The sequence below is a fragment of the Hyla sarda genome, chromosome 6 (assembly GCF_029499605.1).
Source record: "Hyla sarda isolate aHylSar1 chromosome 6, aHylSar1.hap1, whole genome shotgun sequence".
Classification (NCBI taxonomy): Eukaryota; Metazoa; Chordata; class Amphibia; order Anura; family Hylidae; genus Hyla; species Hyla sarda.
The window spans coordinates 68756276-68773706 of NC_079194.1; the positions used below are offsets into that span (position 1 = coordinate 68756276).

The following is a 17431-nucleotide window of genomic DNA, read 5'->3' on the forward strand; positions in this document are numbered from 1 at the left end:
CAGAAAGAAAAGAATAACTTCAGCAGCTGATAACTACTGGAAGGATTCATATATTTTTTAATAGAAGTAATTTACAAATCTGTTTAACTGGAGCCAGTTGATTAAAAAAAAAAAAATTATATATATATATATATATATATATATATATATATATATATATATTTATATATATATATATATATTTTTTTTTTTTCCTGGAATACCCCTTTAATCCTTCCAGTATCAGCTGCTGTATACTACAGAGGAAGTTGTATAATTGTTTTCAGTCTGACCACAGTGCTCTCTGCTGACACCTCTGTTCATGTCAGGAACTGTCTAGAGCAGGAGAGGTTTTCTATGCGGATTTGCTCCTGCTCTGGACAGTTCCTGACATGAACAGAGGTGTCAGCAGAGAGCACTGTGGTCAGACTGTAAAAAAAACTACACAGCTTCCTCTGGAGCATACAGCAGTTGATAATTACTGGAACGATTAAAATTTTTAAATAGAAGTAATTTACAAATCTGTATAACTTTCTGGCACCAGTTGATTTAAAAAAAAAAACAACTTTTTTTCAAGGCATAAATTATGTAAGATGTTTTATAGGCCATTTTCAGCATGTGTTTTGGGGGGATATTTTACAGGAAATATTTTAAGGAATATTTTAAAGGAAAAAACGGTCAGGGATCAGTGACTGCTTTTATGTGTGTACGAGCAATGTTATTGCTGTAGAAAAAAAACAGTGAAGACCATCAGAGATCGCGGGAGCATCAACACTGAATCCGATGCTTCAGGTTATGGTTGGTTTACATCAGGCACATAATACAATTTATTCTAAAGCTGATTGAACCCAACAGCACCGACATGACTGGCTTACTGTCTAACCTATGGGGGCCTCCTTACTCCCAACAGATGATGTCAGGGAAGAGAAGGATTTTCTACCCACCATTTATATTCTCAGAGAGATAAACCCCCTCCAGAGCTGTCTGGCGGCAGCTTACCCTCTTGTCTCTCTTTATTGAGAACACATGAACCATGCCATTTTAAACATTCATGTGTATGGGCAGATTGAAAGCGATAGCTGTGAGCCAAACAAACATTTGGCTGATAAAAGTGGATGGCCACCTTTATGCTGTCGGACAATCCCTTAAACCGGAAACATGACCACCAGGCTGGCGTAGAAGATAACCATTTATTTTTTGAACAAAGCTGGAGTGGACTGTAAAAAATATGTTCATCCAAGTCCCTTCATTGTCATCACCCTTCTGCCTGTCTACACCATTTTTACCCCACTAGCAGTATATACAGCATAATTCAATAATAATATATTTGAACATATAAACTACATTCAAGTACAGGAAACAGATGGCATGAAACAATAAAACAGCAACCCCCATCATCGACAGCCGGAGTGATCTGTATATTAAAAACAAAGAAGAAGCGCCCAGGCCGGTCTGTTCCACAGTACAGGGATTATGTTGTTCCCTTAGTGTAACTCTATGCCTACAGTTCAGAGGTAAGGAGGAGTGGTGCTATTGTCATTTGTCAAGCATTCGATCCATTTTGGGATTGATGAAAGAAAAGCCACGGAATGCTGCTTGGTCCATTGAATCGATGAGGTTTTTATCGCTGTAGGACAGTCGAGGCTTCTCGCTGAGGAACTCCCGGTCAAAGTTGCTATGGTCATTGGGAGATTTCTACAAGCAAAATTGAAAAGGGAAAAAAAATAAACTTAATTATAATGTCAGAAACTAATGGTCACAAAGTAACATGGTGACGTCCACGATCTACATGGGTGAAAATAACATGGCGTCTTTCTTTCAGTAGGAGGGTCATGTCTTCCCACAGGTTCCGTCTAGTATTTTCCATTAAAATGAATGAAGATGAACTGCAACACCACAAACAATATGGGGGGCAACAATGGTGAAGTTTTTGAAGAAAAAAAAAAAACTGGGTCACAACCTTTATATTTGTATGATTATAATATAGGCCCTTCAGGTGCTTAAAGGGGTATTCCAGGCACAAACATTTTATCCCCTATCCAAAGGATGTCTGATCGCGGGGGGCCTGCCGCTGGGACCCCCTGCGATCTCCCTGCTGCACCCGCATTCTATGCAGGAGATGCATTTCCAGTTTCGGAAACCTCCGGGTTTCCGGGACTGGGGACATTGATGTCACGCCACCCCCCTCTATTCATATCTATGGGAGGGGGCGTGCTGCAGGGAGATCGCGGGGATTCCCAGCGGCGGCCCCCCGCGATCAGACATCTTATCCCCTATCCTTTGGATAGGGGATACAAATGTTTTTGCCTGGAATACCCCTTTAATATCACAAAAACACAAAACAAAATAGTCAAAGCCTTCAACACACATAACTAATACATCAAAATGACACTTGAACATCGAGTTAGATCTCATTTATACAGCAATGTTAGGGTGTACTTATTGCAGGCATTACTGTATTAAGAGAGGAGCACATCTGTTCCTCAATGATAGACTTTGCCAGAATTTAAAAAATGAAAACAAATCTGAAATATGTTGGATTCACCTTGTTTTGTACTGAAAAAAAAAATAATGCCACTGCTGGGAACCCTAGACTAAACAGGATAAATATAAATACCCTAAATGCATATACAAGAGAGTGCAGTCGGCACTGCCGCCTCTCACCACAATGTCCTTGGAGTAACCCGATCTCCACCCATTGTGTCCCCTTGTGAGTTAATCCAGTGATGCTCAACTCTCCATCATAGAAATTTTCACAATCCGGTAGAAGAAAAATATCGAATGGCACTCACGATCTCAGCTGTAACATGTAGCTTTATTTGGACAGACTGGATAACGATACAATGATGTGTCCACATAGTAGTATCTTGATCCAGTCTGTCTGAATAAAGCTACATGTTGCAGCTGAGATTGCGAGTGCCATTTGATATTTTTCTTCTACCTGATTATAAAAACCCTAAAACCTAGTACACCTCATTGTCCTACATGACTTTTCAGGGTACTTTTGATTCAGATCAAATTTATTCTAACAAATCGGACCAAAAACTAAATCTCAGACATTTTACTCATCTCGATTTGTATTATATTACCCAGGCACTTTCTGAAAGGAACATAAAAATTAATGGCACCATAGGGATATAGGATATATAGTGGTATTTTATGCAAAGTGTTAAATCTGTGGTGGAACATTCTTTACTTACAATACAGAATACAGAACTTCATCTTTACACTGATCAGCCATAATGTTATAACCACCTATTATTGTGTAGACCCCCCCCCCCCCATGCTGCCAATACAGCTCTGACCCATTGAGATCTGGACTCCATAAGTCTTCTCAAGGTGTCCTGTGGTATCTGTCTCCAAGATGATAGCAGTAGATCCTTTCAGTCCTGTAAATTTTGACATTGTGCCGCCATGGAAACGAACCTATTTATTCCTGTACATCCCACAGAGGCTCGATCAGATTGGGATCTGAGGAGTTTGAAGACCAAGTCAACAACTTGAATCTGTCATATTCCTTAAGCCATTCCTGAATCATTTTTGCAGTGCGGCCAAGGAATTACCATGTTGAAAGAGGCCGCTGTCATTAGGCAATGCTGCTGCCATGAAGGGGTGGACTTGGACTGTACAATGTCTAGGTTAGTGGTACGTGTCACAGTAACATCATCTACATGAATTCAATGACCCAGGGTTTTCCAGGTACACATGGCCACATCATACAACCTCACTTGGCTTGCCATCTTCTCATAGATTATCCTGGTATTCTCTCTTCACCAGGTAAGTGCACACACACCCGGCCCTCCACACGTGGATCATCAGACCATGTCTCCTTTTTGCTTTGCTGCTCATTTGCCCATTGTAAGTGCTTTATGTGGTAGATAGAAATCAAAGTGGCACTTCACAAGTCCGAGAAACTGCAAGCTGTGATGTTCTGTAAGTATCAAAGCCAGCATTAACCTTGTCAGCAATTTCTATTACAGGAGCTCTTCTATGGGATCCGACAAGACAGAAGCTTTTTCTCCTCATACATATCAATAAACCCAAGACCTTGTTTCCAGATTACAGGTTATTCTCCTTTGGACCAGGAACGTTTTGGGTCTAGACATCACACTTTCGCCCCCCGTTGCTTAGATCCATTTTTTCTGCCTCCAAGAACTGACTGTTCACTTGCTGCCTAATATATCCCACTACTTCAAAGAAGCCAGCGTTAAAAGATTGTGAACATTATGGCTTTCTGGTGTAGATGTATAGGGTGTCACATATACAAGTGTTAAGGACTGAGGAACGTACCACTTTAGGCTTGAAAGGAGGTTCCACCTCTTTCTTTTCCAAAGCTGTCCAGTTGATGGTCTTAAAGAAAGGATGCAACTTTATATTCCCGATCACGCCAAGCCTTTTTGTGGGATCTCTCTCAAACAGCTAAGGGAGAAATACAAACCAGAAGAAGCCATTACATGTCTGTAAATTAAGCAATCATATCTCTAATCTGGTATATACACCAACCAGTATGTATGGACTGTTGCTAGAACCAATAGTAGAAGAAAGAGGACACCCAGCTCTCACCAGTAATGCACAGTGAAGATTTATTATGCCATAGTGTAGTACAAGGACGCGTTTCGGCGTGGGAGCCTTCCTCAGCTGTCTGCCTAGGCAGACAGGTGAGGAAGGCTCCCACGCCGAAACGTGTCCTTGTACTACACTATGGCATAATAAATCTTCACTGTGCATTACTGGTGAGTGCTGGGTGTCCTCTTTCTTCTACCTGTGGCTTAACCCTACCTCGTGCACCTCGTTGCTAAAACCAATGACAGACTAATGTACCTTTTCTAGGATGTCTTTGGATTCTTTTGTGATCCAGCGTGGATAGTGGGGACTGTCTACTCGAATTGACTCAAACAGTTCATCCTCATCATCCCCATGGAAGGGCGACTGCCCTATCAGCATCTCATAGAGCAGGACGCCAAAGGACCACCAGTCTACCGAGAATGTGTACTTATGCCCATTCAGTATCTATAGAGCAACAGTAAAAGATGTTAAAGTATCACAGTCCCTCTATACTCACTACATATTTATTATACATTCAATGAACGACTGTACATCTATTTAAGATCACAAGCCATGAATCCAAAGAAAATCTTATATAACATCCAAATGAGACAGAATTCTCACCTCAGGAGCGATATAGTCCGGCGTCCCACAGAACGTGCTGGCTTTATTATCACCAAACACACTTTCTTTACACATTCCAAAGTCTGCAATCTTAATGTGACCATCCTTGTCCAACATGACGTTGTCCAACTTCAGGTCCCTATGAAGAAATAAGGAAGAATTCAACAAACTTAAAAATGTTGTCATAACCCTTCTATGTGTCAGTGCGAACTCCTACGGAAATGTGCGCTTTAATATGTACACTCAATTTGCTTCTTATATAGACGCACTTCAGGTACAAGATTCAAATAACTCCTCAGTGATGCAAAGTGCCCCAAAAGGAATATTGCTAATGGTAGACAAAGGGGGGAGAAGTGAATGTTGGTGGTGTCACATGGATGGAACCATAGCTGCAGCCAGCACATTCTCACTGTATTCCCAAGACTCAGGGACATTGCATGTGAGCCTTACATTTGGCATACACTTTATGTTTTGTATGTGTTCACACACACCTTTTTGAAACTGTACTAAAAAGGCACAAGCAGGCTGCACTTTTCTATACAGAGGCCCCATAAAAAATGGATCCTTGTGCTATGTCTTTTACACAACTCCCATTAAAGTCACTCAAATTGCATCAGACAGCTGGCTCAATTTGTTTTGGCTTCCTGATCACCACTGGAAGCCACAAAACAGGCCAAAGGGGACCAGAAAGTCACATTTTAGCGAGATGGGAATACCCCATTAAAGGAGTATTGCAGGCAAAAACATTTTATCCCCTATCCAAAGGATAGGGGATAATAGGTCTGATCGCGGGAGGCCCGCTGCTGAGACCCCCCACGATCTCCCTGCAGCACCCGCATTCTATGCGAGGACTGCGTCTCTAGTTTCGGAAACCTCTGGGTATCCGGGACGGTGGACGTGATGTCACGCCACACCCCCTCTATTCATCCCATAGACCTGAATGGAGGGGGCGTGGCGTGACGTCACGTCCCCATTCCCGGAAACCTGGAGGTTTCCGAAACTGGAGATTCAGCAGCCGAATAGAATGCGGGTGCTACAGGGAGATCGCGGAAGGAGTCTCAGCAGCGCAACCCCCCCCCCGCGATCAGACATCTTATCCCCTTTGGATAGGGGATAAAATATTTTTGCCCAGAATACCCCTTTAATATCATGTCCAGCAGACACTAATGTCTTGGAGCTGTGTGAGAAGGACAGGACCATATGCTGTGAATATACGTGATTTGTATTTGTTATAAGTGTTATTTCATCACCAGTACCCTCATCCTTGATACTGGGTCCAGACATATAACAAAACTATATCAACACCCACTATCAAACAGTTCAAAGTGCTTTGGGTCCCCACACATAGGATCTCAAATCAATAGACACACAACAACAGGCCCAAACAACAACTATAGTCCTTGCACAATAACATATGCACACAAATAGGAGTTACATACGGACCCACTGCAGTATGCCAACACTGCCTTGTATGCAGGAAGAGCCAATCACTGCCTTGTATGCAGGAAGAGCCAACACTGCCTTGTATGCAGGAAGAGCCAACCACTGCCTTGTATGCAGGAAGAGCCAACACTGCCTTGTATGCAGGAAGAGCCAACCACTGCCTTGTATGCAGGAAGAGCCAACCACTGCCTTGTATGCAGGAAGAGCCAACCACTGCCTTGTATGCAGGAAGAGCCAACCACTGCCTTGTATGCAGGAAGAGCCAACCACTGCCTTGTATGCAGGAAGAGCCAACCACTGCCTTGTATGCAGGAAGAGCCAACCACTGCCTTGTATGCAGGAAGAGCCAACCACTGCCTTGTATGCAGGAAGAGCCAACCACTGCCTTGTATGCAGGAAGAGCCAACCACTGCCTTGTATGCAGGAAGAGCCAACCACTGCCTTGTATGCAGGAAGAGCCAACCACTGCCTTGTATGCAGGAAGAGCCAACCACTGCCTTGTATGCAGGAAGAGCCAACCACTGCCTTGTATGCAGGAAGAGCCAACCACTGCCTTGTATGCAGGAAGAGCCAACCACTGCCTTGTATGCAGGAAGAGCCAACCACTGCCTTGTATGCAGGAAGAGCCAACCACTGCCTTGTATGCAGGAAGAGACAACCACTGCCTTGTATGCAGGAAGAGCCAACCACTGCCTTGTATGCAGGAAGAGCCAACACTGCCTTGTATGCATTAAGAGCCAATCACTGCCTTGTATGCAGGAAGAGGCAACACTGCCTTGTATGCATTAAGAGCCAATCACTGCCTTGTATGCAGGAAGAGCCAACACTGCCTTGTATGCAGGAAGAGCCAACACTGCCTTGTATGCAGGAAGAGCCAACACTGCCTTGTATGCAGGAAGAGCTAATCACTGCCTTGTATGCAGGAAGAGCTAATCACTGCCTTGTATGCAGGAAGAGCCAATCACTGCCTTGTATGCAGGAAGAGCCAATCACTGCCTTGTATGCAGGAAGAGCCAATCACTGCCTTGTATGCAGGAAGAGCCAATCACTGCCTTGTATGCAGGAAGAGCCAATCACTGCCTTGTATGCAGGAAGAGCCAATCACTGCCTTGTATGCAGGAAGAGCCAATCACTGCCTTGTATGCAGGAAGAGCCAATCACTGCCTTGTATGCAGGAAGAGCCAACACTGCCTTGTATGCAGGAAGAGCCAACACTACCTCGTATGCAGGAAGAACCAATCACTGCCTTGTATGCAGGAAGAGCCAATCACTGCCTTGTATGCAGGAAGAGCCAACACTACCTCGTATGCAGGAAGAACCAATCACTGGATGCCAACCAATGTTTAGGTAAAATATGCTGGCTACATGTCATCAATGATCGAATATTACCAAACAACAGCACTACTGAAATCATCTGACTTGTGCACATTAAATCTTACCTATATATAATGCCCTTGGAGTGGAGGAATTGTAATCCACATATTATTTCAGCTCCATAGAACCTATAGGACATAAAGGTGAACATCATGAGTGGAAAGTAATAGACAACCCAGAGAGTAGGAATAAGAAGGTTTTTTTCTTTCCATTCCCAACATGAAAGATCCAGCTATTTTTATTGAAATAATCTAGTGTATGATTTAGTCTGAGCTCTACATTTACAGCTGCAATCTTCTCTTGTGACGGTATAGTTGAGAGGACACTTACGTAGCCCTGTAAAGATCAAATCGACCCTTGTCTTGTATGTGAAACATCAGGTCTCCTCCATTCAGAAACTCCATGACGAAAAAGAGATGTTCCTTTAGAGACATGAAAAAAAATCTAATTATATCGGGACTCATAAAAATAGTAGTATAGAAGTATAAAATATTTACACTGCAGAAAAAATAATATAAATTTGTTAAGAATTTGGGTGCAAACCCCCGGCTCTGGTCCAGTGCTATAGAAATGGCCCAACGGATAAGACAGTCAACTAAGAATGCACTCTTAACTCCTTAAGGACCAGGGTTTTTTCCGTATTTGCACTTTCATTTTTTCATCCTTACCTTAAAAAAATCATAACTCTTTCAATTTTGCACCTAAAAATCCAAATGATGGCTTATTTTTTGCGCCACCAATTCTACTTTATAATGACATTTGTCATTTTACCCAAAAATCTACAACGAAACGAAAAAAAAAAAATTTTGTGTGACAAAATTGAAGAAAAAAACGCCATTTTGTAACTTTTGGGGGCTTCCGTTTCTACTCAGTAAATGTTTTGGTCAAAATGACACCTTATCTTTATTCTGTAGGTCCATAGGATTAAAAGGAGATCCTAATTATATAGGTTTGATTTTGTCAAACTTTATACTAAATTTATACGTTTAAAATTGTCATCTTCTGACCCCTATAATTTTTTTTCCGCGTATTGGGCAGTATGAGATCTGAAGTTTTTAGCTGTACTATTTTTGTATTGATCGGACTTTTTGATCGCTTTTTATTCATGATCTAGAAAGTGACCAAAAATACACTATTTGGAATTTGGATTTTTTTTTGCGCATACGCCATTGCGTGCGGATTAATGATATTTTTATAATTCGGACATTTACGCACGCGGCGATACCACTTGTTTATTTTTATTTACACTTTTTTTTATGGGAAAAGGGGGGTGATTCAAACTTTTATTAGGGAAGGGGTTAAATGATCTTTATTAACTTTTTTTCCACTTTTTTTTTGCAGTGTTATAGCTCCCATAGAGACCTATAACACTGCACAAACTGATCTTTTACATTGATCAATGGTTTCTCATAGGAAACCATTGATCAATGATTCTGCTGCTTGACTGCTCATGTCTGGATCTCAGGGCACTGAGCAGTCATTTGGCGATCGGACACCAGGAGGCAGGGTAAGGGACCATCCTGCTGTGTCACAGCTGTTCAGGATGCCGTGATTTCACCACAGCCATCTAGAACAGCCCCCTGAGCGAACCGTCACTGTTTTACTTTCACTTTAGAACTTTGAACACAGCGTCTAAAGGGTTAATAGCGTGTGGCACCACGGCCGCGCGCTATTAGCCACAGGTCCCGGCCGTTGTTAGAGGGAGGGAAAGGACTCAGGATGTACTGGTACGTCCTTTGTCCTTAACATGTTAAATAACAGACTTAATGACAACCAAATGCCAATTTCCAAACCAGCTTCCATGTGCACAGACATGCAGACCCTTCTAAGGCTTCTTTCACATCGGGGAGAGCCCAGGGGAAGAGCAGTAGAAAAATTACTGCATGTGCCATCTTTTTCTCCTGCTAGTCCCACTACAAAATAACGGCACCTGAAGGACCCCATTATAGTAAATGGAATCCATCGGGATCCCTTATTGCCCATTGTGCCCAGTCCCAAAAACGGCCATTAAAGGCCAAAAATAAATAAATTGCCGTTTAAAGACGGGGCACAACGGCAGAGTGAAAGTAGCCTAATTCTAGACGCAAATCACTACCTTGGTCTGGAAGCTGCAGTAGATATGGGTGAGAAAGGGATTTTCCCAGGCCAGCGCAAGCACCCGTTTCTCCACCATGGTGCACTCCACGTCATCGTCGATCAGAACCACATCCTTTTTTAAGGCCTTTATTGCAAAGAACTCATTTTTTCCTTTCAGCTCGGCTAACAGCACCTAAAAGCGACAAACAGGTAAGTCAATGACGAATCATTGCAGAATGCAGACTGGTGCTTCAATAAATCGCAGATCGTTACCTTGCCAAAGCTGCCTTTCCCGAGAACCTTGTGAAAAATGAATTTCTCCACAGTGACGCGGTTTCTGATACTGGAGATCCTGACCGGCGGCTGAGGACTGGTCCCCTCCCAGAGCCTGTCATACTGGTTGTCTGCTGACAGAAGAATACAGATCACTCTTAGGCTAGGTTCACACTGCGTCTCTGTTTAACATATATGTTTTATACATGTGAAAAGGAAAACAAAATACATGTTAACTGAAGCTTAAAGCAGATGCTGCTGTATGACACACAACAGACTCTATTTCCCTTAAACAGATTGCATTGTATACATATATTTTGCCATACACAACAGCATAGAGGACTACATTTTACTATACAGCAATATTAAAGGGGTACTCTGCTGGAAATATCTCTTTTTTTAAATCAACTGGTGCCAGAAAGCAAAACAGATTTGTAAATAACTTCTATTTAAAAATCTTAATCCTTCAAGTACTTATCAGCTGCTGTATGCTCCACAGGAAGTGTTTTTTTTTTTTTAATTTCTTTTCTGTCTGACCACAGTGCTCTCTGCTGACAACTCTGTCCATGTGAGGAACTTTCCAGAGCAGGAGAGGTTTGCCATGGGGATTTACGCCTACTCTGGACAGTTCCTGACATGGGCAGAGGTGTCAGCAGAGAGCACTGTGGTCAGACAGAAAAGAAATTCAAACTTTCTCTTGAGCATACAGCAGCTGATAAGTACTGGAAGGATTAAGATTTTTAAACAGAAGCAATTTACAAATCCGTTTAACTTTTTTAACACCAGTTGATCTAAAAAAAATTGTTTACCACCGTTGTAACCCTTTAAGCATTTTGCAACAGAATATGGGAAATCGATGTAAAAATGCAGTGTGAACCCACCCTTAATATCATTAAGTTTTTGCTTCCTCTAAGAGGGATTGTTCTCCATCAGAGATTATACTTGCCTGTTGTATCCAGTCCAGGAGCACTTGGAGTTTTTGGAACTACACCCTGGTATATGGCAGTGTTTTCTAAGCCAGAATCTGATTTCCTGCTGTTGGATTTCTACAAAAATACATTTATAGACCTTTGAGTTAGTAAAGAGAATATTTATTCAAAAAAGAAATGTTCTGTGTATGTTCATTGCTTTATTCTTACTCCAATACGCACACATGCACTAATACAACCAACTGTATATTCTCATCAGACCTCCCCTTTAAAAGGGGTACTCCAGAGGAAAACTTTTTTTTATTTTTTTAAATCAACTGGTGTTAGAAAGTTAAACAGATTTGTAAATTACTTCTATTTAAAAATCCTAATCCTTCTAGTACTTATCAGCTGCTGTATGCTCCAGAGGAAGTTCTTTTATTTTTGAATGTCTTTTCTGTCTGACCACAGTTCTCTCTACTGACACCTCTGTCGATGTCAGGAACTGTCCAGAACAGGAGAGGTTTGCTATGGGGGTTTGCTCCTACTCTGGACAGTTCCTGACATAGGCAGAGGTGTCAGCAGAGAGCACTGTGGTCAGACTGGAAAGAAATTAAAAAAGAAATGAACTTCCCGTAGAGCATACAGCAGCTGTTAAGTACTGGTAGGATACTTTTTTTTTTTTTTTTTTTTTTATAGAAGTAATTTACAAATCTGTTTAACTTTCTGGCACCAGTTGATTAAAAAAATTAATAAAAAAATTCCACTGGAGTGCCCCTTTAATAGAAGAGCTGATGCAGCGATCAGCCAGACTCTGACCCCCCCCCCCCCCCCCCCCCCCCAGGACCCCTGGCCAATGTTCTAGCTCACAGAAGGGTATCCCAAAAGACCACCTGCCCCTCCCTCTTCCCACAAGTGACCATTTCTTACCACGCTGACTTGGTTCAAAGCTTCCGCTAGAAGTTTTTGGTTGATGCCACAGAGATTAGCCACTTTATTTTGACACTTGTGATGAACGTTCATGCCACACTCTAAAGAATTTAGGAAAATCCTTTTATTTAGACAACACACGTTATAGAATAAGTACATGTCAATAAGCCACGTCATACTCCTACACATAGCTACAATGGCTGATGTTTTACTTTAAAGGCTTGTTCACAATACGGAAATACTGCAAAAGGAAATTCCATGTGGATTCTGCTTGCAGCAGTCTCCCATTGATTTCAGATGGATTTTGCTATTGCAAATCACATGCTGGAATATACAGGAATTGCAAGCGGTGAAATAACCTGAAAGTAGCTGCGCTCATGCCCCCTCTCTCCGATGTCCCCCTCCACTGGCCGGGGCTGAAGCAGCATCATACACAGCCCCATAGGGCTGCACGCTTAGGGATAAGAGGACCAGAGGCAGCCATACTGGAGATACCAGCAATCTGGGAAAGGTCAGTGCTGCCAGGATGTCCTTTGTACAGTACTATATTAGTCCAGTCTCAACACCATCTTAAAGGAGTACTCCAGGAGTGGAAAACGTAGCCTTTATTCTAAGCATACAGGATCAGTTTCAGATCGCTGGGGGTCTGACCGCTGGGACCCCGCAGTTCGCGGGAAGGGGGCGTGTCGACCACCGCACAAAGCAGCGGCTGACACGCCTCCTTAATACAACTTCATGGGAGAGCAGAAGCAATACCTTTGGCATCTCCGGCTCTGCCGTAACGCTGTATTGAGGGGGTGTGTCATGAGGTGGTCAACATGCGCTATCTGGCTGGAGAGCCAGGGACCCATACGGGAGATCGCGTGGTGTCTGACCACTATCCTTAGGATAGTGGATACGTTTTTCAATACTGGACTACTCCTTTAAGCCAATATGTTGCTAAGACTGCAGACTGTACTAGTGCATTACTGTACATCAGTGGTCTCAAACTGAGGCCCTCCAGATGTTGCAAAACTTCAACTCCCAGCCTGCCCGGACAGCCGTTGGCTGTCCGGGCAGGCTGGGAGTTGAAGTTTTGCAACATCTGGAGGGCCACAGTTTGAGACCACTGCAGTACATAGAACAGTCCGGCAGCACTGGAGAAACTTTGTCAAGTTTGAATTCCACGCTTATTTCCAGTGCATATGGCAGCAAAATAAGCACCTAATCCAGTACCATGCAGTCGAAAGGGCAAGGATTCAAAAAGAAAAAATTTCCTTGCTGAATTTCATAGTGTGATTGAATCCTAAAAACAAAAAGTAGGAAAAAACATGCAAAAAACCCACTAGGACTGATTTAATAAAAACTATAACATTGTGGTCACATCCTGGATCCAGACATGTCAGCAGCAAAACAAGGGTGTAAATTAATACGTGGATAGATAGGGCTAGTGGATAGGATTCCGGGAATATATTTTTTCCCCTCCATTGTTCTTTCATGGCAACTAAGGAACCCTTTTGTTATGTAAAGGAGGATCAAGTGTCCAAGGGGCGTTCCCCAGAGTGGCAGGAGCCCTGGGTTTGCCAGCCCAACTCCTCTTATTCTCTGCCTCTGTGCCTGCCCGCATACATCAATGGGTTAGGTATATGCCAGCAGGCATGGTCAATAGGGGCCTGTAGATCAGGTGACATATGAGCCAGGGAAGGTGGAAGGATTAGACAGGCACGAGCAGGGACCAAAAGACAAGGGGGATCAGGGTAAGAGAATGACTTTTTTTTTGTTTGTATATCACCATGAGCCCTGTAAGAAACCTTCAGAACAGTCTGGGCCAGATAAAAAAATAAAGGGAAGGCAAGAAGGAGAAAATCAGAGTACAAATTGGCTAAAGTAATTGGATTTAATGGTTTACTGTGGCTGATCAATATTGTATTCCCTTAGTATTCAGTCACAGTACGGCATTATTAGCGCCATGCATCACCTCTTGTCTTGGCACAATCAGCATCCAACGTCAATATAAGGCAATTGAGGACATAATGGGAAGGATAAAGCAGACGACAGCAACAAGGATGTGTGAGTCTGGTATTAAATGGGCACTCTCTTTAAAACTTATTTTTGCTATTGCGCTCCTTATGGTAAATAAAACATATTTCTAATATCCTTTGTTTAACAAAAAAAAAAAAAAAAAAGATGAAGTTTTCTATGTTTTATTTGTGCTTAAAAAAGCTCAAGAGCACATTTTCCCCCATCTCATACACAGACTTTAGACCGAAGCCCAAACACAGGAAGTGCAGCCTGGAGTGCTGAGGGGGGAGTGTCCAACCAACAGCATATGGCAGTTAAGTGTGAGAGGAGCTATGATTGGATGAGACTGGACAACCCTCCCCCCCTCAGCACTCCAGACTGCACTTCCTGTGTTTGGACTTCGGTGAAAAGTCTTTATATGAGATGGGGGGAAGGGGAAAAAATGTGCTCTTGAGCTTTTTTAAGAACAAATAAAACAGAAAACTAATTTTTTTTTTAGACAAAGGATATTAGAAATATTTTTTTATTTACCATAAAGAGCGCAATAGCAAAAATTAGTTTTACTGACAGTTACCCTTTAAAGGAATACTGTAGTGGAAAATAACTTATCCCCTATCCAAAAGGATAGGGCATAAGTTATAGATTGTGGGGGGGTCCAACCACTGGGACCCCCACGATCTCCTGTATGGGGCTCGGTGGCCCGCAGGAAGGGGGAGTGTCCGTCCCCAGGATGGCAAAGTGTGTCAGCCGCAGTCATTCGGGGACGGAACACTCCCTTAAAGGGGAATGTCAGGGCCCCATACAGGAGATTGTGGGGGCTCCCAGCTGTCGGACCCCCGCGATCTATAACTTATCCCCTATCCTTCAGATCTATGATCTAGTCTAGAATTTTTGTTCACATGTAAAGCTCTAAAATCTCTCAGACCGAGTGTTATATATACCGAACCTCATGATGCAGCAGAAGTGAGCGGTAAAAAGTTAGAGGAACTAAAATAATGGTCCCATCCCCAAGACATAAACAGAAGTTTGCACGCTCACCTTCGCATTTTAACCCTTGCTTCACCAATCCCCATAGTAAGCTGCCGCAGTGATCGCAGAAAGTAGGGCTCTTGTAATTGTAAACTCTAAAGCGGTGAGGCATGTCGATGTTAAACCTTTCCCTTTGGAACTAGAAAAAGTCAAAAATACATGTTAAGACAGAAGACTGTCAAAAACGAATACAATATTGGTTTACTTTTACAGACTTGCCCATCAGGGTAAGGGGTAAGAAATTGGGTGCTATCTAGTCAGTACACAACAACCAGAAAATATGTGCTGGGGGTATCAGCAGTGTGTCGCTTTAGTGAGGGTCTGTGGATGTTGCTGGAGCTACTTAGCAGTAGTCTTTAAAGGGGTACTCCTATCCAAAGGATAGGGGATAAGATGTCTGATCACGGGGGTCCCGCAGAGAGGAATCCCCGCAATCTCTCCTGTAGCACCCCCCGTCATCTGGTTCACGATGATGCCTGATGACTGGCAATCAGTTACAATCTCGTTGCCATTGTGCTACAGCGCACAATAAAAACGGGGAGCCGCTTGCCCAACTCTGCTGTCTCATCAATATTCACTCCCCGGCCTGCCCCCTTCTGTGCTCTCTGCTCCTTGCTACAACCAGTTCCAATTTAACAGAAGGGGATGGGCCAGGGAGTGAATATTGATGAGGCAGGGGACCTGGGTGAGCCGGCTCCCCACCTCCATTATGCTCAATGGCAATGAGATAGTATATATTAGGTTTAGTGCGGGTGAATTGAATCCATGGCACATATTTCTGGATAGGCTACATAGCTATAGGTGTGAAATAGCTATCAAATTTAAAAAGGAGTTTATAATGTTTGTCCCTGTTCTAAATGATGAGCTGCTGATCAGAAGGGTTCAGTGTCTGGTGTTCAGCGGTCCCCGCCAGGGGAAGTTGCACATGCAATGAATGGTTGCATCAAGTCCTTCAGAGTGTGAGCTTCTGTTTGCCGCAGCCCGACACCAGTCTGGTTAATAGAGGAAGCCCCATTGGATGGGGGACAGAAGGTTCTAGTAATATAGTATATTCACATGAGTCCATCCCTCACATTATTGTAAATATATTCTTCTATTTTTTCTGTGATAACACTGAAGAAATGACCCTCTGCTACAATTTGTAGTAGTAACAAGTAGTAAGCGCAAAGCCTATATAAGTGTTTTTTTTATTATATATTTTATTTTTATATTATAAAACATACTGCATTAAATCAATCCAACAAAATGATATACATTATTAACCTAATGTACATACCTATTGATAAATACAAAATGAAAGGTCTACAATATTGTGATATTTTTAATGGAAGTGTATGCACTGTAAAGTTGCATATACCTAAAATATTAATTATCCTGAAAAGGAAAATCCCTTTTAAAGTCATCAAAGGTTTTGACAGTGTTTAATGATGTATCCCCTCAAAATAACTCAACACACAGCCATTAATGTCTAAACCATTGCAACAAAAGTACGTACAACCCTAAGTGGAAATTAGCAAATCAGGCCCTATTAGCAATTTTCTCTCCCCAATGTCATGTGACTCATTGGTGTTACAAAGTCTCAGGTATGATTGGGGAGCAGGTGTCTTCAATTTGGTGTTATTGCTCTCACACTCTCTAATTCTGGTCATTGAAATTCAACATGGTACCTCATGAAAACAAATTCTGGGGATCTTAAAAAAATAATGTTGCTCCACATTAAGATGGCCTAAGCTATAAGAAGATTGATAAGACCCTAAAACTGAGCTGCAGCACGGCAGGCAAAACTATACAGCAGTTTTACAGGATAGGTTCCACTTAGAACAGGCCTCACAATGGTTGAAGAAGTTAAGTGCACATGCTCAGCGTCAGATCCAAAGGTTGTTTTGGGAAATAGACGAACGGATGCTGCCTGTATTGCTACAAAGGTTAGGGGGTGGGGAAGTCAGCCTGTCAGTGCTCACAACAAACGCCGCACAGCGCATCAAACTGGTCTGCATGGCTGTCATCCCAGAAGGAAGCCTCTTTTAAAAATGAAGCACAAAAGTACAAAACAAACATACAAAAGTACATACAAAAGTATGTTGAAGACGAGCAGAATAAGAACATGGATTACTCGAACCATGTTTTGTGATCCGATGAGACCAAGATAAACTTATTTGGTTCAGATGGTGTCAAGCTTGTGTGGGGACATCCAGGTGAGGACTACAAAGACAAGTGTGGTGGCCACACAAATTAATAACACTTTGGGG

At 42.5% G+C, this 17431-nt stretch overlaps 1 protein-coding gene across 3 annotated transcripts in view; it reads right to left on the reverse strand.

Annotated features, from left to right (window-relative positions):
- Nucleotides 1-1155: 1155 nt before the first annotated feature.
- PRKCD (protein kinase C delta) overlaps nucleotides 1156-17431 on the reverse strand; it is a 93429-nt gene continuing 77153 nt past the window's right edge. For 2 of the 3 annotated variants that reach the window (XM_056524063.1, XM_056524064.1), the window contains exons 8-18: nucleotides 15192-15321; nucleotides 12153-12253; nucleotides 11261-11360; nucleotides 10315-10448; nucleotides 10061-10234; nucleotides 8296-8387; nucleotides 8031-8093; nucleotides 5149-5287; nucleotides 4801-4989; nucleotides 4270-4398; nucleotides 1156-1674 (exon numbers count right to left, since the gene is read on the reverse strand). In XM_056524063.1, the coding sequence (XP_056380038.1) occupies nucleotides 1516-1674; nucleotides 4270-4398; nucleotides 4801-4989; nucleotides 5149-5287; nucleotides 8031-8093; nucleotides 8296-8387; nucleotides 10061-10234; nucleotides 10315-10448; nucleotides 11261-11360; nucleotides 12153-12253; nucleotides 15192-15321 (1410 nt within the window). In that variant the 3' untranslated portion in view covers nucleotides 1156-1515. The remainder of the gene's footprint in view (nucleotides 1675-4269; nucleotides 4399-4800; nucleotides 4990-5148; nucleotides 5288-8030; nucleotides 8094-8295; nucleotides 8388-10060; nucleotides 10235-10314; nucleotides 10449-11260; nucleotides 11361-12152; nucleotides 12254-15191; nucleotides 15322-17431) is intronic. The other variant, XM_056524065.1, reaches the window with a different exon arrangement.